At 46.6% G+C, this 25,966-nt stretch overlaps 1 protein-coding gene and 1 non-coding gene across 2 annotated transcripts; both read right to left on the bottom strand.

Annotated features, from left to right (window-relative positions):
• Positions 1-5,589: 5,589 nt before the first annotated feature.
• Positions 5,590-5,663, bottom strand: trnar-ucu (transfer RNA arginine (anticodon UCU)). The gene has a single exon. It is a non-coding gene; the product is annotated as a tRNA-Arg (tRNA).
• A 4,082-nt stretch (positions 5,664-9,745) lies between these two features.
• il13ra1 (interleukin 13 receptor, alpha 1) lies at positions 9,746-23,245 on the bottom strand. The gene is made up of 10 exons (XM_056575618.1): positions 23,012-23,245; positions 22,256-22,407; positions 19,984-20,128; positions 19,490-19,589; positions 18,926-19,179; positions 17,507-17,643; positions 15,560-15,686; positions 14,495-14,594; positions 14,324-14,402; positions 9,746-13,646 (listed from the first exon to the last, which is right to left on the bottom strand). Exons 1-10 carry the CDS (start codon positions 23,073-23,075, stop codon positions 13,551-13,553), a joined length of 1,254 nt encoding a protein of 417 aa, XP_056431593.1. The 5' UTR covers positions 23,076-23,245; the 3' UTR covers positions 9,746-13,550.
• Between the last annotated feature and the right edge of the window lie 2,721 nt (positions 23,246-25,966).

Raw genomic sequence — 25,966 nt, 5'->3', positions numbered from 1 at the left:
AAAGAACGTTCCAGAACAAAAACCCTCAGCAGCCTCAAACAGAAGCCTGTATTGATGCATTGTCAAGTCAAGTGTATTTGCATAGCCCTTCCTCTCTGTGACAGTCTCAAAAGGCTTCCCCGGCCTGCCTTACACGACAACACCCCTCACCCACAAGCCCTCTGAGAGCAGAGGAAATCCTGCCCTGGAACCCACAGGGGAGAACCACGAGAAGGAACCGACAGGGGACCCACGAGAAGGAACCCACTGGGGACCCAAGAGAAGGAACCCAGGGGGGAGACCCAAGAGAAGGAACCCATCAGAGGGAACCCTCCTTCCAGGGACCGCGTGGGGGTAGAGTGGGTCCACGACAGGCAGACGCAACGGACGGGACTACGACTGAAGCAGTCCTAGTAAAGCGAACTCAGCGAAACAGAGGTTGGTATAAAGTGTTGGATGTCGCAGAACCATGCCACCACCACAACCACCACCGCCCTCCCAGCAATGACAACAAGTACCGGACCCACAAGCCGTTCATCCAACTGAACCGTGCTTGGGTCCATCCCTCAGTGGATCCAACACGAGTGTTACTGTGGTGAGTGCAGTTAAACCGCTCTGATCATGTCCTAACCCTACTCTTAAAACAACACCCTGGTCATCACACATCCATCCAGCTGTGTGATGGGCAGCTCAGCCTCCCCACTGGATCCACAGTCCACTGGCCCGTGCTGGTATGTGGATCGGTCTTTCCCAGTCTGGGTGGAGGCTTCCATTGAAGCTGTGCCATCATTTAGGGGACCGATTTTGAAATGGCTGGTATGGCCGATCCACATCACAACGGGTGGTCAGCAAGGGACCCTTCAACCGGATATACTCTTCATCCCCCTGAGGACTTCATAGACCTCAACCCCCTGTCAGATTCCGGCTGCTCTTCCAGACACTCTTATAGTATTATTATTATGATTATTATTGTTGCAGTATTATCATTGCAGTATAGCATTGCCTGAGGTTCAAGAACCCCGTTGGACGTCTAAGAGAAAGATCAAGATGGATGCCAGCTTCAACAAAATAGAAAGGGTTAAAAAAGCAATGGTGCTCCAAGAACCCAAAGCCTTAATGGCGGTAATCAACGTATTCATTCCCAGCTTTCAGTTCCCTGCCTTTTTCTGAACGGAAATGAGAACCGGGTGAAGGTGAGGCAGAAAGGTATCGAATCTTTGAAAACTAAAGCTGGTACAAAAGCCCCAATTGCCCCCCCAAATCGGTCCACCCCAACAGGAGAAAGGAACAAAGGATACCTCGGCTTTCGTATCGCTAAGACCCTTAAAACTGACGACAGCCACTGAGCAGTGTTAGCTCGCGGGCTGTGCTAATGACCGTCTTCCCAATGGTAGCAATTAGCTCCCCCTTGCAATTTAAAGGGAGTGAAATAATGTTTAATTCATCCTACAAAGAAATTAAGGCACTGCTCGTTGTTTTGAAAAAAAATACAATGGATGAACGTGATTATCTTAATCTTATTCTGGAAGAATTTCCACTAGAAACTGGAAGATTTCATGACTGCATTTATTTAGAGGGAGAATGTTAAAGCATACAGCGTTAACATACAGTAACATTCAAAACAATGACACATAATCCATGTTATCCTGCCCCCATTGAAAACATGTGACTTCCCCCATCATCACACACACACAGACACACACACACACACACAAAAACACACACACACACACACACACACACAAACTCCCCCTCCATCCACACAACATGACATCATCGGGTCACCAGGCTTCCGCATGCGACCGGCGGAAGGTCTGAACCCCTGACGTCCACACACAGTCTACCTGTAGGCATCCCTGAGCGAGAAGCCACAACCCCCACCTGCATCTGAACCAGTGCACTGTCGGTCGTGTTGGACGATAGCACGTGCTAAACGACCGAATGTGTGAAATACTCCCGAGTGCCTTCGGTGGTGTGTTGTACCACGCTTGGACGCTGGCACCGTGTCTAAACAAGGCAGCAGACCTTTCAAACCTGAGCAAAACCCACCCTCTCTGGCTGAGAGAGACAAAGACAAAGACTGCCATGGGAAGAGGGTGGGGGGGAGGAGGGCTGGGGGGGTGCTCCATACCTGGACGTCCAGCTCCGTGTGTGAGGTGGGGGGTGGGGGGCTGGAGGGTGGGGGGGGGGGGGAGACTCACATGCAAAAGGATGGTCGAGTGCAATGACATCATCCTTTCCATGCCTTATCCTCTCTCTCTCTGAACACACACGCCCCCTCCCTCGCTCCCTCGCTCCCTCGCTCCCTCCCTCCCTCCCTCCCTCGGTCACTCGCTCCCCCGCCCAACCACCTGATTAGTGCAAACAGCTCGCCATGCTGCCGCCGCCACCGCCGCCGCGCACCTGCACACGCCGAGGTAGACAAAGACAGGGGCGAGATGTGTGTGTGTGTGTGTGTGTGTGTGTGTGTGTGTGTGTGTGTGTGTGTGTGTGTGTGTGTGTGTGTGTGTGTGTGTGTGTGTGTGTGTGTGTGTGGCGGCCGTCCTCCTTTGTGTACAGAGGGACGTGAGGGAGGGAGGGCGAGAGACATAGAGAGACACTCGCCGCCCTTCTCAAACAGGTAGCCGCGGCACCAAATTACAGTGATTTTCCCCCCCTCTCTCTCTCTCTCTCTCTCTCCCTCTCACTCTCTCTCTCTCTCTCTCTCCCTTTCTCTCCTCCGCTGCTTGTATCCTAGCAACCGACGACCGTGTGATTAGCATAAACCAATGAGCTCTACCTGGCACCCCGCAGGTGCCGGGGAACGGCTCGGGGTGCGCGCGCACACCACTGCTGCGTTCTGTTGCAATAGCACGCATGTACAGTGCAATGCACTGGGGGTGCAGAGACACACACACACAGACACACACAGAACACACAACGTGTGTGTGTGTGTGTGTGTGTGTGTGTGTGTGTGTGTGTGTGTGTGTGTGTGTGTGTGTGTGTGTGTGTGTGTGTGTGTGTGTGTGTGTGTGTGTGTGTGTGTGTGTGTGTGTGTGTCGCTGCATGGGTCGGAGGTGGCCAGATGAAGGGGGATAGTTGAAGAAAGAAAATCATGAGAGACAGAGGGATATTAAGAGGCAGAAAGAAAGAGAGCGAGAGAGAGATAGCGACTAAGTTAAGACAATGAATGGCTGCCCATTCCCCCTCTAGAATCACTACAGCATGGTAGCCTGGCTGTTTTTAAAACGAGGAGTCCTTCACATGCTGGGAGGGGAGGTTGGGTGGGGGGGGGGGTCTTGCATATAGAACCGCGGTTGGTCAGTGGCTGTCATTCCCATCACGTCCTCGCGCTCTCCCTCGTCTGAATAAAGCCTCTATAGGTTGTGATACGCAAAGGTCATTCATTTGGACACTCTCGCGCGCACACATGTCGTAGTGCTCCCCGCGTACACGCGGAGACACAGCGCCCTGGTAGAAGAGGCTGTAGGACACGGGGCGCGCGGTGATCCATTACTGCGGTGCATAATGACATGTGAACCGCGAACATACGCTCACACATGCACTTGAGGTGATCCCTGGCTGCGGTCGAGATGACAATACCACCCCCCACCCCCCCCCACACACACATAAACACACATGCACACACACACAAACACTAAAAGAGCCTGTTCCTCGTACATCACGCGCACGCACATGCATTCTCCCGTACACACACGCACACGCACTCGCACACTTCTGAGCTGAAATGTCAAGGTGGGGTTCTTCTGATGGATTCATGAACACACACACGCACGCGCGCGCGTACGCACACAACGTAAATAAGAATAAGGCGCCATCGGTATGGACGGACATCCCGGCGCGTGTGAGAGTGACACATCCTACAAAAACGCTTTGGGGGTCTTACCGGTCTGAGAAGTCACCGCCAAACTAAGCAGCAGCAGCAGCAGCAGCAGCAGCAGCAGCAGCGGCGGCGGGCTCTGCATGGTTCAGCCGACCAGGGTCTCCGCTAGCTCCAGCCTCCGTGCGGACAGCATCCAAACACCCCGCGGTGGTTGTAGTCGCTCAGCCGGTCGGCCGGTCGCTCACGGTAACGGTTGTAACAATATTCCTCGCACCGTCGTCGTTTCACCTCCCCCCCGCCACCCCACCCACTTCACGGTATCTCCAGTGGTGGTGATGGTGATGGTTTACGGTGCTGGTCTGCTGTCGGAGACCTTCGGCGGCAACGCTCTATGTTTTGGGGTTTGAATCCATTTTGTTCACCGCTGGCTTGTCTCTCCGTCGCGGCTCTTTTCTTCTTCTGCTGACCGCTCTTGCGTGCACAGTTCCTGGGTCCGTTTTCTCATTAGCGGCGCATTCCTCTCTCCCTCTCTCTCCCTCCTGTCTCTCCCTCTCTGTCTCGCGCTGTCCCTCTCTACTCTTTCTCTCTCTCTTTCGCTCGCTCTCATGACGTCAGCAGCACCGCTGCTCGGCCCACTTTCCTCTCGCCGCGCGAGCTGCTCACACACCGAGGGGCTCACACACACAGAGGGGCTCAGTCGAGCAATAAAAGGCCAGCGGGCCTAATGTTAAGAACAAAAACAACAACAAAACTACAACGTGTTGATTTCAGAGGTTGCTGTGTGTGTTTGCATGCTTGATGATGTCATGTCCTCCTCGAATTGAAATGTAAAGCTCTTTGTTGTTTAAAGCATTTTACACATTTTACTAAAAGAAAATAGACCTAGGCATGATATGTGAAGAAAAAATAAATATCAAAGAATTAATATTTTTGCCGTTATCTTCTTCCTAATGACGTATGTTGTCATCCAACCGACAGTGTTTTCGCCTGTAGCTTAGGCGCGTTTCATCCTCCGGTTCATTCAACACAAAGGCGGTGAGACGTTGTGTTAAGGCGCCCTCTTGTGGTTGATATGCTCTACTGCTGCACTACACATTCTGTGTTGTGGCGCCCTCTGATAGCCAATATGCTATACTGCTGCAACACACGTTTAATGTCCTCCCAATAGGAACGAGAACAGGGCTTCACGGAATTTAGATGTAGCGCCGTCACATTCGCCCTCAATCCATCCATCAATCCTTTCTTACCAACTATCATATTTATATAAGGTAATAATAAATATAACCTACCAATCATCAAACCGTTTAGGTCATGGCAATATTGATGCACAAGGTAGCCTACTTTAAATTAGTAGGCTATATATAGTATATATGGTGTTCTTGGTGTATGTGTAGTCACTAACATTAAATAGAATGTGCTTTATTTAATGTTATAATAACATTAAATAAAATACAAATAGTCTGTATAACTTCTGTCAATGTGCTATTTTGTACAATCCAGTGCCACATGAGACATTTGTAATTTGTAGTATGATATAACCAACATTGCTAACACATGTATCTAATCAATTTGCAGGTATTTAAAGGCTACACATTATGCTACATGTGAATAAAGCAGGCTAACGTCACTTCAAAAAAAATGGGACCTCCGATGTATATTTACATGCATTCCTCCTGTGTGTTGTGATTAACTTCTGAAAATGACGAAGCCATCCTCGTCTTTATACATTTTCGTACATGTATGCTAAAAAATATCCACACAGCTGCACAATGGCATACAGAGTGACCCATCTCTGCCGGGACTCGAACCCGGAGCCTCTGGATTAGAAGTCCAGCGCGCTATTCCATTGCGCCACAGAGACTGCGCCAGATAAAAATGGATGGGAACGCTCTAGATTGTTATATCACCGCTATGCTCCCCCCTTCTGTATCCCCTCAGCATCAGGACCACTCTCAGCCGACATTTTGGTTAAATTCCACGACCGACCGCCAGATGGCGCGGTTGGACCGTCGGTGCACTCGGTCGACGGTTTGAGCTGCATGTGAGAGCGAGGGAGGGCCGCATATTTGCACATGGAAAGTAATCTATTTCTGTCGTATATGGTGTTATTGTTATATATATGATTTGAATCGAATGTCTTGTCACTTACTGAAATAAGTAGTTTGATTTGTTTTATTGACATAAACATTTACGCGCAGACATTTGGGACCGAGTAAACTGCCCCACCGGGCATTTGTTCCTAATCTGTCCCTGTCACGTTAGGCAAGGGTTAATGAAGTAGACAGAGCTGCAAACAATTTTTCTCTTGAACCGGAAGTCATCAGTGTCCCCCCTAAACGGGTCCGTGCAGCAACATACATTCTTTACACAACATCTCCCCCTCAAGTAAAAAATCCCTTAAATAACGAACAGGGTTCACTGTTTACACTCGAACAGTTATCTCAACATATATAACTATATATAACCTAAAGCTTATTATTGTAGGTTCCTTAGTAACACTCTTGTAATGTATCACATAAAGCACAAAGCTGTAAACATAAACAAAAACTTAAACCCTCTTACAGGTATCACATAAAGCATAAAGCTGTGAACGTAAACAGAGAACTTAAACCCTCCTACAGGTATCACATAAAGCATAAAGCTGTAAACATAAACAGATAACTTAAATCCAAAAAATTCACAACTTTTCACTGTTTTTTCTCTTCACCAGCTCATAGGTGTCGTATGTGTGTGGCTCTTTGATTCCCTAGTAATGTCAGTGGGTGTGTCTGGGTTACCTGGATTTTGGCCTGTATCAGGTGTTTCCTCTGTGTCTGGTGTTGTCTGGGAAGAAGTTGCGCTGGGGAGTAGCCACTCTCCAACGGTGTAGCCCGATATGTCTGTTGTCCATTGTCAGAAACGACAGTCTCTGGTGTTCCATGGCGACCGAAAACATCCTTGAGGGCAGCTACAACAGTCACAGCTGAAGCTACCTTGAGACGGGCTACCTCTATGTACCGTGAAAAATAGTCCACCACAAGAAGATATGTCTCATTTTCCCAGAAAAACAAGTCTGAGCTGACTCGTTTCCAGGGTCTATCTTGCACAGGTGTGGTCAGCAACAGTTCTCGCTGTTCTGCCCTATGCAGTTTCCCACCATCTGACTGATTTGGACAGACAGTCCTGGCCACCAGACTGACTGGCGGGCCCTTGCTCTGCATTTTCCATCCCTTGGTGCCCATGTCTCTTGTCACGTGGGATCACAATCCTTTGGCCTCTGAGAAGTAGCTGTCAAGTCAGTGTGATGTTACCCTTTTCAGGCTAGAAGGGGGCCAGCTCTGGGGGGAGCCTATGTCTTTCTGGCCACCCCATCTCACAGTACCTGATCAGCCTCGGACAGAACGGGTCGGTTTTCTGTCTCTCAATAATTTTTTTCAATCTGGGCTCTGTGGCAGGAAGACTCTGAGTGACCGGATCCACGAACACGGTGACCGCAGCCTCGTTCTCTCTTTCCTCCTGTGTGAAAGTATGCTGTATAGGGGTCCTTGACAATGTGTCAGCAGTTATCAAGCTTTTACCCGGCACATGTATAATGTCATAGGTAAACCTCAGCAGCCTCAGTCTAAATCTCAGCACTCTCAGGGGATATTCGTCGAGAGCCTTGGTGCTTAGCAATGGCACTAGTGCCTTGTAGTCTGCCTCTAATCTGAATTTCAGTCCGATGAGATAGGAGGACAGACGCTCACATGCCCACGTAGCTGCCAGAGCTTCTTTCTCTATTTGTGCATAGTGTTTTTCGGTATCAGACAAACCTCTCGAGATGAACACAATGGGTCTCCATGTTCCATCTGGCTGCTGTTGAGTTAGGACCCCCCCTAGTCCAAACGATGAGGCGTCCGCCGACACGCACGTTTCAGCTGTCGGTGAGTATGCAGCCAACACCTGTGTGGAACTCAGTTCTGCTTTGAGCCTTTGAAAGGCCTCCTTCTGTGGCGCTTCCCAACACCACTCGTTCTTTCCACATAGCAGGTCTTGGATCGGGCGTGTATAGGATGCAAGATGGGGCAAAAACTTACTGAGGTAATCGGCCATTCCTATCACTCTCTTCTTCTGTTGGTGCAGGCATCTCTTGTATTGCTTTAATCTTTCCTGGGTCAGGTGTCACCCCGTCCACAGTGACACAATGGCCCAGAAACATCATGCTGTCTTTTGCAAACTCACATTTTTCCCCATTTAGTGTCAGTCCCTCTTCCTTCAGTTTTCGTAGGACCTGACGCAGTCTCTCATTGTGCTGGGTCTAGTTCTCGCCATACACAAGTATGTCACCTGCGTGACACACTGCACCCGCGCATCCTTCCAGCATCTGAAACATGCGACGCTGAAAGTGTTTGACAATGGGATCTGCCAGAAGCCCGACGCGGCATCCAGCTTTGAGAAGATTTTCGCCCCAGCGAGCATTCCCAGGGTATGATCTACGGATGGGAGAATCTGTCTCTCTCTCAGAACCCACTTATTTAAGTGTGTTAAGTCCACGCACAGCTGTATGTGGGCAGCTTTTACTTCTTCGCCACCTACAGAGTTTGTTATGTACGATCAGTCAAGAACCCCCATGTTATTTCCCATTGACATTTGACCGATGGAACCAGGATCCTTGGAGGTGGGACTTATTCTTCAGAGGTCTATTGTTATTACAATAATTGTTTTCGGCCCGAAGTAAATGATTGGATGGCATACCTGCCTGTTTACCAGCCTGCGCGCAGACTACCTGTGCGCTCATTGCATACCCTAGTTTTTTTTTTTTTTTTACGATACCAAAAAAGTGCTTTGCTTGCTCAAGCAGCACCAGATGACACGCACAGCGGACACAAATGAACAAGTTTACACCTAAGAGATATTAAGAGAGTGCATGCACTCATCTCAGAGAAGTTCCCAACCGCTGCTTTGAATTTTGTTCCCCTTTTTAATATATAGGCAAGGCAAGGCAACTTTATTTATATAGCACTTCTCATAAACAAGGCAGACTCAAAGTGCTTCACATATAAAGATTTTCATATAAAGTTAAATAAAAATGTATTAATAGAAAAGAAAAAAGTGCAATTTATTTAAGATTTAGCAGAAAGCTAAAGCAAACATAAAAGTCTTCATTCTTATTTTAAAAATGGTCAGAGTTGGGGCTAGTCTTAAATCCTCAGGGAGTTTATTCCAGCTATTTGTTGCGTAGTAACTAAATCCTGCTTTCCCATGTTTCGTTCTTACTCTGGGGATAATTAACAGAATGGTCTCAGAAGATCCATAGAAAGCTTATGTAGTGGAATCGTATGAGTTAAATATTTTGGGCCTAAACCATGTAGGGATTTATAGGTTAGCAACATGATTTTAAAATCAATTCTCTGACCTACAGAAGCCAATGTAACGATTTAAGAATTGGTCTAATATGTTCAAATGTGTTGGTCTTTGTTATAACTCTAGCAGCCGCACTCTGAATAAGCTAAAGTATATAGCTCCAAACATAGCTGCTACCAGGCAGACTCTGCCTTTGTCACAGACAACTTGGCGCTTTGTCCGTCATGACGACTTGTCTGATCTGGATTCAGGCTTGGTGTCAAACCTGACGTTTTGTGGCTCCTCTTCCGGCGCAGGAACATACATCGCCTTATGAATCTGGTGAGCACCAAATATACTCACCAGAAATAAACAATAAATAAAGACATAAATAAATAACCAAGCTGGGTTGAACTCATCATTTCAAGTAAGATATTTGTTGCTTATATATATTATGTACATATATGTACATTTCCAAGTTATTGAAATGTATTGGATTTAAGCCTGTTCGATATAGGGTGAAAGCTAGGGAAGACATTTTGGCAAAACATTTTGGCAGACATTTTGGCAAAACACGAATGCTTCTAAAAGTTAATAACGACCCTAACTTTAATAGGGAACTACAGAAATATAGAAACATGTATAAAAACAAATCCACTTCGACTAAAAACAACGACCAACATTACGTCAACACGTTTAACCAATCTATTGAGCACCGTTATTCCATCATGTACACACCCCCCCGAGGCCGTCTCCCCTGGACTCTGCGTGGGTTTTGCGCAAGGCTCTTGAGCCATCAGCATTTCTGCTATCTGCCTGTTGCACAATTCCCACATCCTCCCCCTACCCTGTCCACCAACGCTATTCCGCCTCTACGTCCACATGAGGCCAGACTCTCACTCACTATCTGCGTTTGTCCCTGTGTATAGCAGGAAGCCGTACAGAGTTGCCCCTAAACACACAATGTGTCCGAGGGAGGTTCACGGTCACCGTTGGTGATGACGGTCAGCTGGTCAGCTGAGCACCTTCCACAACAGACCGTCTCGCTGTGCCTGAAAGGAACGGCGGACGATGGCGAAATGTTTTTTTTTGCAAAAATGGGAAACGTCAGATATAACGATTATTCTAAAAGAGAGATGTATACACTCCCACAGAGTTGATTTGACATACCTCCTGAAACATACAACTGCCACCACAAGGATTTCACCGCCCCTAGAATGAGGGTGCGGGCCAAGATCGGCGCCATGTGATGGTTTGGGTTTGTGTTTCCTGCAAACACCATTCCTTAACAGAATGGAAATGTCAATTCCAATTTACAATCACAATGTTTGCACAAAAAGACCGCAGATCGCAGCGACATCTCTCAATTTCTAAATGACTACAGACCGTTAAGATCCAAATATTAATCATAACATATACAGGCATTGCGGTGACTAAACTTCTTGAATAGTTATGCTATGTATAGAGACATGTTGGATGATGCATTTAGTATGATAAGATGGAGGAGAGACGGGTAGGCCGCACCGTACACTCTGTATGGCCCTGGGAGGCTCTCTCCATGTGTAGCCGAGCTAATTTTAATTTTGTTTTATTTTTTTATCATTGTTCATACCTTTTTTTATTGTGAACTCCACCAAAGATTGGTTCCTAAGTAAGTTGGTTTCGTTGTTTTCTATGGCATGCCTTTTGTTTCCCTGGGGAGTGGTTTGGCCTTGCACCTGTGTGTCTAGCGTGTCAGGGAGCGCTGATGCACGGAGCTGAGTGGAGAGAGATATCCCGGATTGTGTGTGACGCAGCTTCTCCTCAGCAGCTTGCTGAGGAGAAGCTGGAGATGGCAGACCGGGGTGATCCTCCCAAAATAAGGAGACGCAGGTGGAGGGAGTCGGAGGCCCGTCCCCAGAGGCTCTGGGAGCAGTATATTGCAGGTCACAGAGATCTGGCATCTTACTGGAAGGCTGTCAGCCGCAATGTTTTCCTGTAGGCTAAGGGAAAGGGCTTAGCCCTTCTTTTTTTCGAGAAAAGAGCTAGAAGTTTTCAGTTTTGGGCCTGTTACTCTTTAATTCGTCACTGCCGGATTCAGAATCTTAATGTGTATATATATATATATATTTTGTTCATGTTACCTGTAGGTGATGTTCCCGTTATTATTTTAATTAATATTATTAGCATTTTGTTTATTTTATTTTTTGTTATCTTGCAGGGGTGTAGTCATTTTTCAGACCTTTTTCTGGATGGGTTGCTTGCCTATGGAGTAGGAATACCATCTGCCTTCTTGAGATACCTATGTTGTGTTGTTCCTGTGTTCCCCCCCTGAAGTCCAATACAAGACTAAGTTCACAATTAAATATAAGCTTTGTAAATAAAGTGTGCCAGTGATTTTTCAATTCATCAGTGACTCAATAGTTTCAGTTCTTTAGCCTATTAACATGCATGGTTGTTGGATGTTTCTTTCTAATGAAGGTAGTTGTGTTCTTGTTCTGCCTTGATGTAGCCTATTGTATATATTTATATTTGTATAGCACTTTATATCTGAAACAAATATTTATACATTTCGTATAGCACTCATATCTGTAACAGATCTAATTAAACAAATTAAATGAAACGTTAATAGAGGTGAATGTATAATGACATTTTGTTTTAAACTCTCCACAAGGGTGCACAATACAATGGAGAACAGGTAGGATAATAAAAGGAAAAAGCTAAGCCTATATGCAAGACAATGTGATTGGGGTGGGAATATACAAACATGAGGAATCCTAGATTTAAAAAGCAAAATGAACTGCAAAGTAACCAGAAAGTGGCTGCTGTTCAAGGTGGGCCATGCGAAGGTAGGCCTGCTGGCCATGCTGAGAGTCTACCGTAAAGATTGATAGATTGCGTGGAACATAGGAACCTTTTTCAGAAAAAGGTTCCTATGTTCCTATGTTCCTATTGCTACAGGGGAACATAGGACCCTTTATGTCCTACCCTGGCTTTAATGGTATTGATCAATTTGATTGTTCAACTCCCAGAGCGAAATAAAGATGAGACACAGAGAGACACAGAGTCAGAGAGAGAAGAAGAAATCTGTAAAAACATATTTTGAAGATCCGTTGACGTCAAACCAAAGGATTACAACTTTAAACCTTGAATTCTTGGGGTTCCGGTTCCGCCATGTTGGAGTAGGCAGCGCGGCACCTCAGCTCCCGATAGTCAAGTTTGAAAATTCCCCTAAAAACTCTAACTTAAACCTTATAATACAGAATTGCTGAAATGAGTGGGAAGAAGAAGTCAAGGAGTCGGGAAAAACCGAATCAACACGCCGAAAATCACAGAGAACAGTGAAATGGAAGACATGCTTGCTGCATGCAAGACTGATCAAGACGGCCGCCATGAAAATTCAGGCGAGTCAGGCAATGAGGCCGAGACCCTCCCGGGCTTACAAATTATAAGCAAGGAGATAAGAGGGTTGAAATCTGAGATGAAAGAGCACTTTAACTCGTTTGGGGAAACTTTGAGACGTGACATGAAATCTGACTTTGTAAACTTTTATTCAACGCTGCACCACCGTGGGGTGAACGTTACCGTATAAACATCATTCCATAACAGCTCAAGAGAAGGACAGCATATTTGCACATGGAAGGTAATCTATTTCTGTCGTATATTGATATGAAAAACAGAGAAGCTTTAAGTTGAATGTCTTGAATAACAGTGATTTCCCTTGCTATGACCCTACTTTGGGTATTTAGCGAAAGATGGAATGCTTTTCAGAGCAATAATAATCTATTGAAAGTTGTGGCATCTATAGAAGCCTATTGGCTCTACAGTATTAACAATGTGGACATAAAAGCTAGGGTATGCAATGAGCGCACAGGCAGTCTGCGCGCAGGCTGGTAAACAGGCAGGTATGCCATCCAGTCATTTACTTCGGGCCAAAAACAATGATTGTAATAGCAATAGACCTCTAAAGAATAAGTCCCGCCTCCGAGGCTCCTGGTTCTGTCGGTCAAATGTCAATGGGAAATAACATGGGGGTTGAATGGTCGTACGTAGCAAACTCTGTAGGTGGCAAAGAAGTAAAAGCTGCTCACGTTTTGAACGACAGACTTTTTCCATCTAGATTCCACTTGGGTTTTGGATTGTCGATTTGTCGGTGCCGTTAAAGTAGCATTTATAATCGGTTACCACCTTAACGGCACCGACAATCCAAAACCCAAAGAACCAGGAGCCTCGGAGGACTTGCTTATTCTTCAGAGGTCTATTTAATAAATACCATACAAAAAAAAAAGTGATTTGCCTGCTCACGCAGCACCAAATGTTACGAACAGCGGTGACATCCGCCGTGCGTGATGTCACCGCTGTTCTCAACTGCTGCTTTGAATTTTGTTCCCCTTTTTATTATATAGCTCTAAAAATAGCTGCTTCCGGGCAGACGGCCTTTTTCGCAGACAACTTGGCGTTTTGTCCGTCATGACGACATGTCTGATCTGGATTCAGGCTTGGTGTCAAACCTGACGTTTTGTGGCTCCTCTTCTGGCGCAGGAACATAAATCGCCTTGTGAATCTGGTGAGCACCAATTATAATTCAGAGATAAACAATAAATACAGACATGAATAACCAAGCTGGGTTGAACTCATCATTTAAATACATTTTTAAAGTAAGATATTTGTTGCTTATATTTATGTAGATTTCCAAGTAATTGAAAAGTATTGGATATAAGCCTGTTCGATATAGGGTGAATGCTAGGGAAGACATTTTGTAAAAAAAAAATTGGCAGACATTTTGGCAAAACACGAATGCTTCTAAAACTAAGTAACGACCCTAACTTTGATAGAGAATTACAGAAATATAGGCATGATGTTAAATGTATAAAAACAAATCCACTTCCAATCAAAACTAAGACCAACATGACATCAACATGTTTATCCAATCTATTGAGCACCGTTATTCCATCATGTACACCCCCCCCCCCCCGAGGCCGTCTCCCCTGATCTCTGCGTGGGTTTTGCGCAAGGCTCTTGAGCCATCAGCACTTCTGCTATCGGCCTGTTGCACAATTCACACATCCTCCCCCTACCCTGTCCACTCTCTCGCTCACTATCTGCATTTGTCCCTGCGTATAGCAGGAAGCCATACAGAGTTGCCCCTAAACACACAATGTGTCCGAGGGAGGTTCTCGGTCACCGGTGGTTGACGGTCCACCTCTCAGCTGAGCACCTTCCACAACAGACCGGTCTTACCTTATTGTTGTTGTTCTTCAGCATGTCCGGGAGGAAGTCCTGAGGCGCTGGAACCTGCGGGAAGATGCTCTCGCTGTGCCTGAAAGGAACGGAGGCCGATGGTGAAACGTCGGATTTAACGATTATTCTAAAAGAGAGATGTACACCACTCCCACAGTTGATTTGACCTACCTCCTGAAACAAACAAAGGCCATCACCACGATTACAACCACCGCCCCTGGAATGAGGGTGCAGGCCAAGATCAGCGCCGTGTGAGGGTTTGTGTTTTTACCTGCGCACGCAATTCATTAACACAATTACAATTAGGGCATTTAGCAGACGCTTTTATCCAAAGCGACTTACATCAGTTAGTACACACATTGACAGACCAACGGCAGAGTCAACCATGCAAGGCGACAGCCAGCTCGTCAGGAGCAGTTAGGGTTAAGTGCTTGCTCAGGGACACATCGACACGCTAGGAGGAGCCGGAGACAACTGCTCTACCTCCTGAGCTATGCCGACCCAACACAATCAAAACGTCACTACCAATTTACAAACACAATCTTTGCACAAAAAAAAAGATCGCAGCAATATCTGTCTTGCAATTTTTAAATGACCACACTGTTAAAGGTTGGGTATGGAATTCGCTTTTCTGGCCATTTCTGCAAAATTACTTGAAATCCTTATCATAACCCACTTACAGCCACTGAGTTAGAAGTACTGACATGAAAATTAAACGAGTCAATCATCTGTGGAACGGGCAGGGCTCGAAAAACTCCAGCCAATGATTTCCAGAGCCACCGAGTTGCATTGGACAGTAAGTACGTCAATCAAACGGTCGTACTGCACTCCCCCTCCCCCGCGCGACCCCTTCGTGCATGTACTCAAAGCTCGTGACCCAGAGCAAGCTTCTGTTTGTTGTTATCCTGTGGTAGCTACTGGAGCTAGCTAACTAGCTAATGGCTCGCTCTCGCGCATCTGTGTTCGCTCGTGCATGATTGCGTGTCCATGTACTTGGAATGGGTGGAGTCAGAGTCAGCGTTGAAGGAGAGGGGGTAGGACCATTTGAGTTGTGTATTTTCAAAATCTGCTGGCGTTTCGCAAATCCCATACCCAACCTTTAAGATCTCTCATATTTATCATAACATAAACAGGCATTGCGGTGACTGAACCTCTTGAATAGTTATGCTATGTATAGAGACATGTTGGATGATGTATTTAGTATGATAAGATGGAGAAGAGACAGGTAGGCCGTACCGTACACTCTGTATGGCCCTGGGAGGCTCTCTCCATTCTTTTCAGGGTACTTGATGGCCTTCATGGTGATGTTAAAGGCACAGTGATCCAACAGCAGAACTTTGTGGTCGCTTACATGAGACATAGTCTGGGAGGGAACGGAAAGTTTAGACAGTTAGCATGTTGTCTCTGGGCCACATAGTGGCGGATCGGCTCGAATGCAGAATCTGCATTCAGTTGCCCCACTCAGCTAGCTTGGAACCGATATGGCCACTAGGTTTTGGGTTTCAAACCAATATGGCCGCTAGGATATGGGTTTCAAACCAGTATGGACGCTAGGTGAATGAAGCGGCTACACCCCGGGCATCAAAGAACAACGCAAGATGAAATGCCAACAAAGGCAAGGCCCTGGAAGGCAATAGTGATACGGGAGGTCCACAGAGCCACAGAACCACAAACCAAACCCAGCTCCGCCGGAGAGGACGCTAACAACGGTGGGGCCAACAATCGTGGTGCCAACAATGGTGAAGCTAACAATGGTGGTGCTACCCACGGTGGAGCTACCCACGGTGGAGCTACCCACGGTGAAGCTAACAACGGTGAAGCTACCCACGGTGAAGCTAACAACGGCGGAGCTACCCACGGTGAAGCTAACAACGGTGAAGCTACCCACGGTGAAGCTAACAACGGCGGAGCTACCCACGGCGGAGCTACCCACGGCGGAGGTACCCACGGCGAAGCTAACAACGGCGGAGCTACCCACGGCGGAGCTAACCACGGCGAAGCTACCCACGGCGAAGCTACCCACGGCGGAGCTACCCACGGCGGAGCTACCCACGGCGGAGCTAACCACGGCGGAGCTACCCACGGCGGAGCTAACAATGGTGAAGATAACAATGGTGGTGCTAATAATGGTAAGTAGGTAAGTAAGTAAAATGTATTCATAAGGCACATTTAAAAACAGTTTTCACTGGCCAAAGTGCCGTACATGGTGCCAAAAGGCATATAAAAGAACACATACCACATACATAGACAGTACATGAAAAACATAAAAATAAACAACTTATCACAAAAGGGGAGGAAAGGCCAGGGAGAGGAGGTGTGTTTTGAGCCTAGATTTAAAAATGGTGACGGAAGGAGCGTCTCGAATTGAAGGCGGCAGTTCGTTCTAAAGGCGGGGGGCAGCCACAGCAAAAGCCCTGTCGCCCCTCTGTTTTAACCTAGTGCGTGGAACGTGCAGAAGACCCATACTACCTGATCTAAGGGACCTGGGTGCTGAGTGGTGGTGGATGAGCTCTGTGATGTAGGGCGGGGCCAGGCCATTTAGGGCTTTCAAAAACCATAAGTACGGTTTTAAAATGAATTCTGTGCTGGATGGGAGACCAGTGGAGGGAAGCTAGGATGGGGGTTATATGATCCCGCCTTCTGGATCCAGTCAGCAGCCTTGCTGCGGAGTTCTTGACCAGCTGAAGGCGAGGGAGGAGTGATTTAGGGAGTCCTAGGTAAAGGGAGTTGCAGTAATCCAGCCGTGATGTGATGAAGGCGTGTATTACTTTTTCCAGATTGTGAAATGACAAATGGGGTTTCATCTTAGCATTGACTCTGAGCTGTTAAAAACTGCTCTTGACTACAGCAGCAATTTGCTTGTCAAAGCAGATATTCGAGTCGTAGATGACACCCAGGTTTCTGGTGTTGGGTTTAACGTAGGGGGAGAGAATACCTAGGCCGGCCGCGCGAGGGGCTTTAGATTTAGAAGGGCCAAAAATAATGTCATACTCACTTATGGTGATGCTAACAATGTCACCCACACACACCTCATTTAAATTTAATAATTCAAATTGGGCTAGAGCCGGATCCCAATTATGAGGGTCCCTTTTATTGCGACTGACACATTACACACACAGGTTGTGGTTGAGGGGCTCTGGCAGGAGAAGCAGTATGCTGAGGCCCTGTGGGTGAAGGAGTCACCTCGTTCACTCTCTTCCCACACTTTGTGTAGTCCAGAATGTAATCCCAGCCACCTGGTAGGTCTACGGGCGTCCATCTTATGGTGAGTTTGTTGTGGTCATAGTCCTCTTCTCCGGTCCAGATTACGGCAGGTTGCACTGCAGGAAGGGGGGGGGGGGGATTGTTATGACGGATATGAGAGAGCACCAACGGATAAGATGACTCCGTGCCTTTGGCAGGGTTGGTCTCATGCAACCACATTCGCACGCACGCACGCACACACACACACACACACACACACACACACACACACACACACACACACACACACACACACACACACACACACACACACACACACACACACACACACACACACACACACACACACACACACACACACACACACACACACACTTTAGCCAAGAATGCGCACAACTGTTCTATGCAGACCCAACGGATGACTGGGGCCAACCATCTATACACAAAGTGCCAGCGATAGCTTGTACATCTACCCACTAGTGGTCCTTTTCCACACACGTGCTGCACTCGGTCTGACTCGGCAGAGCACACCATCCCGGCTGGGGTTTACGTCTCCAGTACGATCGGGCTACACCTGTCTCCAGTCGATGAGACATTAACACGCACACACTTATAAGTGCTTAAGTTTATGAGAGACGTACACAATTACATCCTCCGTGATGAGTCCAGTTTGACGTTCTCCCGGCCGGTTCCCCCATTTTTGCTTACCTATCTCGAGAATTGATTGAGAGACAATTTATGTCTTGTTTGCTCGTCAATGACAATGTTCCACACAAATACCGAACTGGTAGACATCTTGTAATCGAAAAAGCAGTGTTTCCCCCAGCACTGCATGGTTAAGGCGGCCGCCTTGACAACAATAGGGCCCCGCCTTGACTACCAATGTATAAAAAAATATATATACATATTATGCATTAACAAAGTACAAAGCTCTCATAGGGAAAGAAAAACATACTTCCTCTAAGGACAAAAAATAAAGATAAATAATGCATCAGTAATACCGTTCAAAACAATAGTCGATCCATAAAGCTTTTTGAATGGAATTGAAACGGCAGCATCAGTTTGTTGTACATTTCATTGCGAACTGAAACCCTCACCAAAGACCGCAGGCCCAAGAGACAAAACTGAAAAGCAATCTGCTTTTTCTTTCGAAATGTGCAATTTGATCAGGAACAAGAAGTTTAAAGGAAGATGACGAGTTGGCGATTACCAAAGAACCCCCAAAAAGAAACACTGTCACATTTGTTTCTCAGAATATTAGACACACTTTTGAAAATGATAATGACATAATGAGGAAGCAAAACTATTTTTTGTGTGTCTGTGAATGTGTGTGTATCTTTATCCGTGTGTGTCTTAGGTGGGCAGTATTTAACGACGGACTGCTAAACCTCCACCTACTGTGTTTTGACGGACTTGTCTCAAAGGTGTTCCTGGCCAGGGTGCCGTCGACGGTGCTGTTGAACAGGAACCAGACAACGCGGCAGCTAAAGCCATACTCAGAACTACTCCTAAAGGATTTACAAGGCAGGTCGTTGTGCAGGACGCAGCCCGTCCTGCTGCCGTTGGCGTCGGTTTGGTACACGGGACACTCCACTAGGTCAAAGGTCTCGGCACAGTTTCCCTTTGGTTTGGAGGCGAATATACCCCCCGTCCTGGGAGAAAACATTCATATTCAATCATTTCAACTTTTAGTTTTGAATCTTGCTGAAAAGAAAACATGGCCGTCAGTCCAAAAACAACAACAAAGCGACATCATGTTATGGAGAATGGCTATAAACAGTATGTATACAGTGATACTGTACAGTATGTATAAGCATGCAGTGACACAGTATGTGTATCCATATGGGGTAAGCCTCCACTAACGCCCTTAACTAGGATGGATTCACTTCTGACCCCGCCCCCCATCCTCCAGCTTTTCCAGCCGCTGGCATAAACAGGAAGTGGAGTAGTGAAACACCATACCAGTAGTACAAGTGGACGTCCGCTACTTGCTGGGCAGGCCGCCAGGTGCAGTTAAGGGAGGTTCTGGAGTGAAGAGCGCACTTGAAGTCCTTGACTAGCTCTGTCGTGTGAAAACACCCACACGCACCCACACACACACACACACACACACCCACACTATTATTTTCTATTGGGTTCTATTCTATCATATTCAGTTTCACTCTGTTCTGTTGCATATATCTCCACATACCTATATCCAGTACACTACACACGGATCCAAAGGTAGACCCCAAAACCACACACGCACACGCACACACACACACAAACACACACACACACACACACACACACACACACACACACACACACACACACACACACACACACACTAGCATCACCAGCATAGCTCTTGTGCCCTGGAGGCTAATACAGCTGTGAGTAGTGCACGTGGTCGACGGCATCGCCGCGTGTGTGCGATTCATTACGGTTAATCCAGGGGGGAGACAAGGGGCTACCTGGGAAGGTCAGGTTGGTGAACACTGGCGGACTTCTCCGGTCCCCACAAATGGCAGACAGGTTGGACTTCAGCAGCCCCCCCTGCATGGCGTCGTAATCGTACCTCAGGGTGTCCCTCAGGATGTCCCTCAGGCGTACTTTGCGCTGACGGGAATAAAACAGAATAGTTAAGAATAGAACGGATTGCAATGGAACTGAGTAGGAAATTACATTGTGTGTGTGTGTGTGTGTGTGTGTGTGTGTGTGTGTGTGTGTGTGTGTGTGTGTGTGTGTGTGTGTTAAAGGTCCTATGGCATACTAATTTATGGATGCTTTAATATAGATATTAGTAGGCCCCAAACACACTATTTGAAGACGTTCCCGAAATTCAGGGTTAGGGTTAGGGTTCGCACATTGAGCTTTCCCCAAATGCGACGTTTGGGTGTCTGTAGCTTTAATGCAAATGAGGAGGAGAGGCGGGTCAAGGAGGAGGGTGGGGGTCTGGCCCTGTGCAGCTGGCAGCCACGGTACCATGCGCACTGTTTACAGTGGATGTATCGCAATAGGGAGCCGCACACAGCCTTTAGCCGTGTTCTGTAAATATTCTAGAACACACGGGAGTCCTGGAGCTCTATCTAAAGAATATCATATTATACATAGATATCTATATCATATAATATATATTTGGAAGAACCAGAGACGTCCGAGAACCCGACGCGGTCATTTGAGATTAATATCGTCTGGAGGTGGGGAGTCGCCTATGCCGAGCGCCTGCCCTGGCTCAGATAACCCCCACTACGAGTCTCGTTGTGGAAATACCAGAGACGAGAGTCTGTTATGCGCCATAACACCAACAGCAGAACGGTTATCCAAATAACAAGGAAGTGCACACTTCCTTGCAACACTTACGTTGCAGTCCTGGAGCTCTATATCTAAATAATATCACATAATATATAGATATCTATATTATAACACATATTATCACGGCCATAAGCTGTTTGCGCCTCCAGACGATATTATGAATCACAAACGACTTTGTCGGGTTCTCCGACTTCACTGGTTCTTCCACTTCCACATCAATCTGTAGTAGACTGAACAGCACGCTGCCTGCTGCCGGCTGCCGGCTGCCAGGCATTGGGGCTTCGCGGCGGTGGTGCCTCATGGCAACCGGCGGCAGGCAGCATGTCGCAGTACATGTACTTCAGGGAGCCAAAGCCAAAGTTCGTTTCCCCAAATTCCTTCTCAACCATGGCTGAGATTACCCCAACTACAGGCTTGTTGTGGAAATACAAGAGACCTCAAAGAACCGACGTGTTATGCGCCATAACACCAACAGCAAACACTTGCGATACAGTGTGTGTAATCAAACACACACACACACGTGACGCTCACACGGTCGTGTCTCATTGGCAGGCCAAATTCTCTGGGCGGCCAAGGCAGAGAAAGGGGAGGAGCTTAGATCCTTTATGACGACATATGGGACCACATTCAAAATCAGCGGGCTAGAGCCTCCGTTTTTTCACAGGCGAGCAGAACACCTAGAGCTCGTTTTACACCGAACGCAGGTTTTAGCCACTGGGGGTAGGCCGGCTAAGGGAACTCATATTTATGTTAGAAAACCTCCTAAAGTGAGATTTTCATGTCATGGGACATTTAAATAGCGCCTGGGAAAATGCAGGAAGGATGGGTTTTCTGTGGATGGGACACACTATGCATGAAAACCTGTTTTGATGTAATGCAAAGTGTATAGGCTAGAAAAAAGAACAACAATGTCTACCTCCTGCCAAAAGCATTAAAAAAACTTTAGAAGGAACTTGAACTTTAACCTTTAATGAGCTGGAATCTATAATTATCCAGCTCATCAACTTTATATAGCCTTTCAGTTTACGAATATAAAAATAGTTACACACACTATTTGTATTTGATATGATGATACATTATGCTTCTTGTCACTTACCCATTCACTGTTGGTTTTAGGGTTTTGATCTAAACATGATTGTCTAACCTTCAAGAGATGTTTTACTAGGTCGTGGCATTTGTAACAGAACAAAACAGAACCTTTGAAGGGGTTGGCCGAACACATCATTTGTATTGAGATCGCTCGTCTTAAAAACCATCTGGTACCAAAAACATGAACCCCCATCACACATCACCTACGTAACGTTATGTGGAAGTCCCGATGTATGGGACTCACTGTTATGTGTAGGCTACTCCCAAGGGCCATATACCACTTCAACATTGTAACCCTGTCCCTCTGCCCCCATTCTACACCCACGTCTATCCCTCACTCACTGTATTCACAGCCACATCATATTCGCAGGACTGGTTCTCCACCGGGGGGGTCCACGACCACGACAGCTTATAACAGAAGTCCGTCACCCACGACAGCGACACGTTGGCTAGCGGCGGGAGCTGTACTGTGGAGGGACTGGAAAGGGTTGAACCTGACAGACCCACAGAGAGGATGGTGCATCAACAAGGTTGACTCTGACAGCGACATGAGAATTTCAACCAACTAAAAAATGCTTCTTAAATAGATGTCGTACCCTGGCTTTAATGGAATTGATCAATTTGATTGTCCAACTACCAGAGCAGGAGACGAAAAAGAGACACACAGAGAGAGAGAGATATAGGTCATCCTTTGAAAGATATAATAAATATGAGCCACAGAGATAGACACAAAGAGAGACACAGATAGACACAAAGAGAGACACAGAGAGAGACACAGAGAGAAACACAGAGAGACACACAGAGAGACACAGAGACAGACACACAGTGGGACACACAGAGACAAAGATAGAGACACAGAGAGAGACAGAGACAAACACAGAGACAGACGGAGAGAGACACACAGAGAGACGTGAGTATTGTGTATCAACGATTGGTGCTTGGGGCGGGATAAGAGGTCTTCAGATGAAGGGCCATGTCTTCCCCACGCATTGTCCTTCGCGACTCTGATCCCGTCCCGACAGTCACACGACACAAATCACATTAATAAAAAAATACTGTTTAATCACGCCTGCTAATAAGTTTGGTAGCGTTTCTTACCCGTTTGACATTGAACCAAGGGAGCAATCCATAATAACCCGAACATTTTTAAAAGTGTGATCATCTCCGTAGGCTTTGTGGTGTCCTGTCAGGGTTTTGGTATATTCCGGTTACCGTCGGTCCAGAAAACCCGGATCCCATTCACACAACGCACTGTTCAGACTGTGACGGGAAAGTGAGGAGTAACCGAGCCGTGTGGAGGAGGGCGGAGTCGGGGATGGCATTACTGGAAGTTATGGTTAGTGTTAGATCCCAAGAAAACAGTATGACATCACAATTCACTAGAATCACCACTTTACTAAACATACAAGTCTGAATATTCTTGATCGGCCATCTCCCTGTGCAATTCTTAATAGATAAATCCAATGGATACATCGAAACTCCACTGGAGATTTCCAATTTCCACATACTTCTCCTATTTTAAGGAACTGGTCAGATGTGCCAGTTGTTCCCCACCACTAGAGGGCATCGTTTAACAACACTAGATGAAGATCGGTGATGGTTGCTCCCAGCGCAGAACAGAAAGGGTATAAAGACTAGATCTGTAAAAAAAACATTTTTAAGACCTATTGGTCCCGGATTGGGTCTTGGGCAGCAAGAAAATAGAAAAAATAAAAAAAACTCCTAAATATAGGTTGATGCAAAAATGAATGTAAGCGTCATCGACACTCGACAGTATTGCCAATTTGTAGAAACAAGCTAGACTAGAGGGAGCTTTATTTTCAGTCAGGCATTCGGGCCAAATTAAATGAATGAACGGGCTAATTACGCTAATGACAGCAAGATCATTTAGAACATTTTGTCAGGGTATTATTTGACTAATTGATTTTTGCAAGGATGAGAATTTCCACATATATGACAAATTGCTTCTAAAATATATGTCCTACCCTGGCTTTAATGGTATTGATCAATTTGATTATTCAACTCCCAGAGCAAAATAAAGATGAGACATAGAGAGACACAGAGTCAGAGAGAGAAGAATACATCTGTAAAAATATATATTTTGAAGATCCCTTGACGTCAATCCAAAGGATTACAACTTTAAATCTTTTCTATCTATTTATGTGAGCAGTCTTCACATCTTTCAAATGGCCCTCCCCCTATTGTGTTAGTAGTTTGTATGCCTTGACCTACATCAAGAACGCAGCACACCCCAAGAATCATGACATAGTTTTGTTGCGTTGTCTACTGTCTACTGTCTATCATTAATGTAGGCGTAATAACCTTAAACCTAAACATCTCTGTAGGAGTGTGTGGATGATGGCTGGTTTAAACAGCCATCATCTTCCAGACAAATCAGTCCAAGCAATCACACTGATTGGATTCTGGGGCGGGTCAAGAGTGCACACCTCTTGCACATTGAGCAATCATGATGCACAGGTTCAACCAGCCACACTTGAGGGATCTCATGCATCATCATCACCACCATCGATGATGGTCGATCATCAAAGTCACAATGTTCTACTTAAAAGTAGCACCTAGCATTGTGGAATAGGTGAGCCTAACAACTGTCTGTGCTTGGCACTTGGTTCCATTAATATCCTTACTGTACCGATAGCAATATTATTATTTTGTTTCTATATATATGATATAATATTGTTTCTCCTTCTGACAAATGTACTTATTGTAGGTTGCTTTGGATAGAAGAGCGCGCTAAATGCCCTCAATGTAAATGCAAACCGTACAATAAACGGGCTACATCGTCACCCTGTGTCCTTTGACTGGGGGAGCCCAGTTTAAGCGGCGTAGGCGGCGTGTAACGATGGACCTTGCCACAATCTCAAAAATAAAATGACACCTTCTATGTAAAAGTGAGCACGTCGTATTTATTTCATTCAAAACCTGGACAACATTCAAAGACAAAACCAGTCCATTCGTCTGAACATTAAAGTGAAAGTAGCCGCACACTGTCCAGCAGTGAGTCCGTGTCCCCCACAATGCATCTGTGTTCTGACCACTGTCTCTGTGGTTGGGGAGGTCACCCAGAGAAAGCCGTGAATAGATTAGCGCCACGTGAGGGGATCTCCAATAATTATAATGTATAAACATCATTCCATAACAGTTCAAGAGAAAGACCCCACAAACAGCATTGTCCGTTTGGGCTCTCGGAGGACGACTCCTGGTTCCCGGTGCCCCGTTAAAGAACTATACCCGTGTGTCCCGGGCCTCTCATGTCCAGGGAATGACGACCGGACCGGAGCTCGGAGCGGACGGACCAAGGAGATCAGCGTCCCGACGCCCAAGTATCTGTCCTCCTCCTCCCCCCGCCCCCCCCCTCCTGGGGGGGGGGGGGGGCTTAGGAAGCAGAGGAAGCGGAGGAGGAGGACGTTTGAGGAGGAGGAGGTGGTGGTTGAGTTAAGTGAAGTTATCCTTTATTGTCCATATTTTGGGGAGATTCTTTCTCTGCGTCTGACCCGTCCGGGAGGCGGTGATGTGAGGGAAGCGCGGCTGTGTGCTGCTCGTCACGGGACCTCCCAGATCAGGGTGTGGAGCTCCAGGGGGTCCGGGGACATGGGGGACACGCTGCACACGTCCACCTTCTCTCGCTCCGGGACAAACAGCTGCGGTGAAGGGCGGAGGATAACACGAGTTAAGGTAGTGCTTGTACTTAAGTTAATACGTATACTATGGGTCCCGCATGGGGAACTGGGCGGCAAGAACTGTACTGTACAGATCAAAATATAACATAAGAAAAGAGAACAAGATCTCAAACTAGGTTGTGCTAAAATGAATGTACAGTCATGGACAGTATTGCCGATTTAGAGGAACCAGCCAGAGAGAGCTTCATTTTGAAAGTATCCAACCGAGGCATGACTAGCTCGCTAGCTGAAGAAACGGGTCTGCCTAGCCTTGTGAGAGACTCTGGTCCTGCGCAGTGAGTGCACGGACAGAACTGCAGGGAGGCAGGGGGCATTCAGGGCAAATTCAATTATTGGATGGGCTAATTACGCTAAT

Source organism: Gadus chalcogrammus, chromosome 17 (assembly GCF_026213295.1).
Source record: "Gadus chalcogrammus isolate NIFS_2021 chromosome 17, NIFS_Gcha_1.0, whole genome shotgun sequence".
NCBI lineage: Eukaryota > Metazoa > Chordata > Actinopteri > Gadiformes > Gadidae > Gadus > Gadus chalcogrammus.
This window is presented reverse-complemented; position numbering and strand designations above follow the sequence as displayed.

Excerpts from the sequence above, each read along its gene's own strand:
- il13ra1 (XM_056575618.1), bottom strand. The coding sequence starts at position 23,075 with ATGATCACACTTTTAAAAATGTTCGGGTTATTATGGATTGCTCCCTTG. Across the intron at positions 19,590-19,983 it reads CACCAACCTGACCTTCCCAG|AGCTAGTCAAGGACTTCAAG; the intron begins GTAGCCCCTTGT and ends TTCACACGACAG. Across the intron at positions 15,687-17,506 it reads GTGGGAAGAGAGTGAACGAG|ACTATGTCTCATGTAAGCGA; the intron begins GTGACTCCTTCA and ends GTTCCCTCCCAG.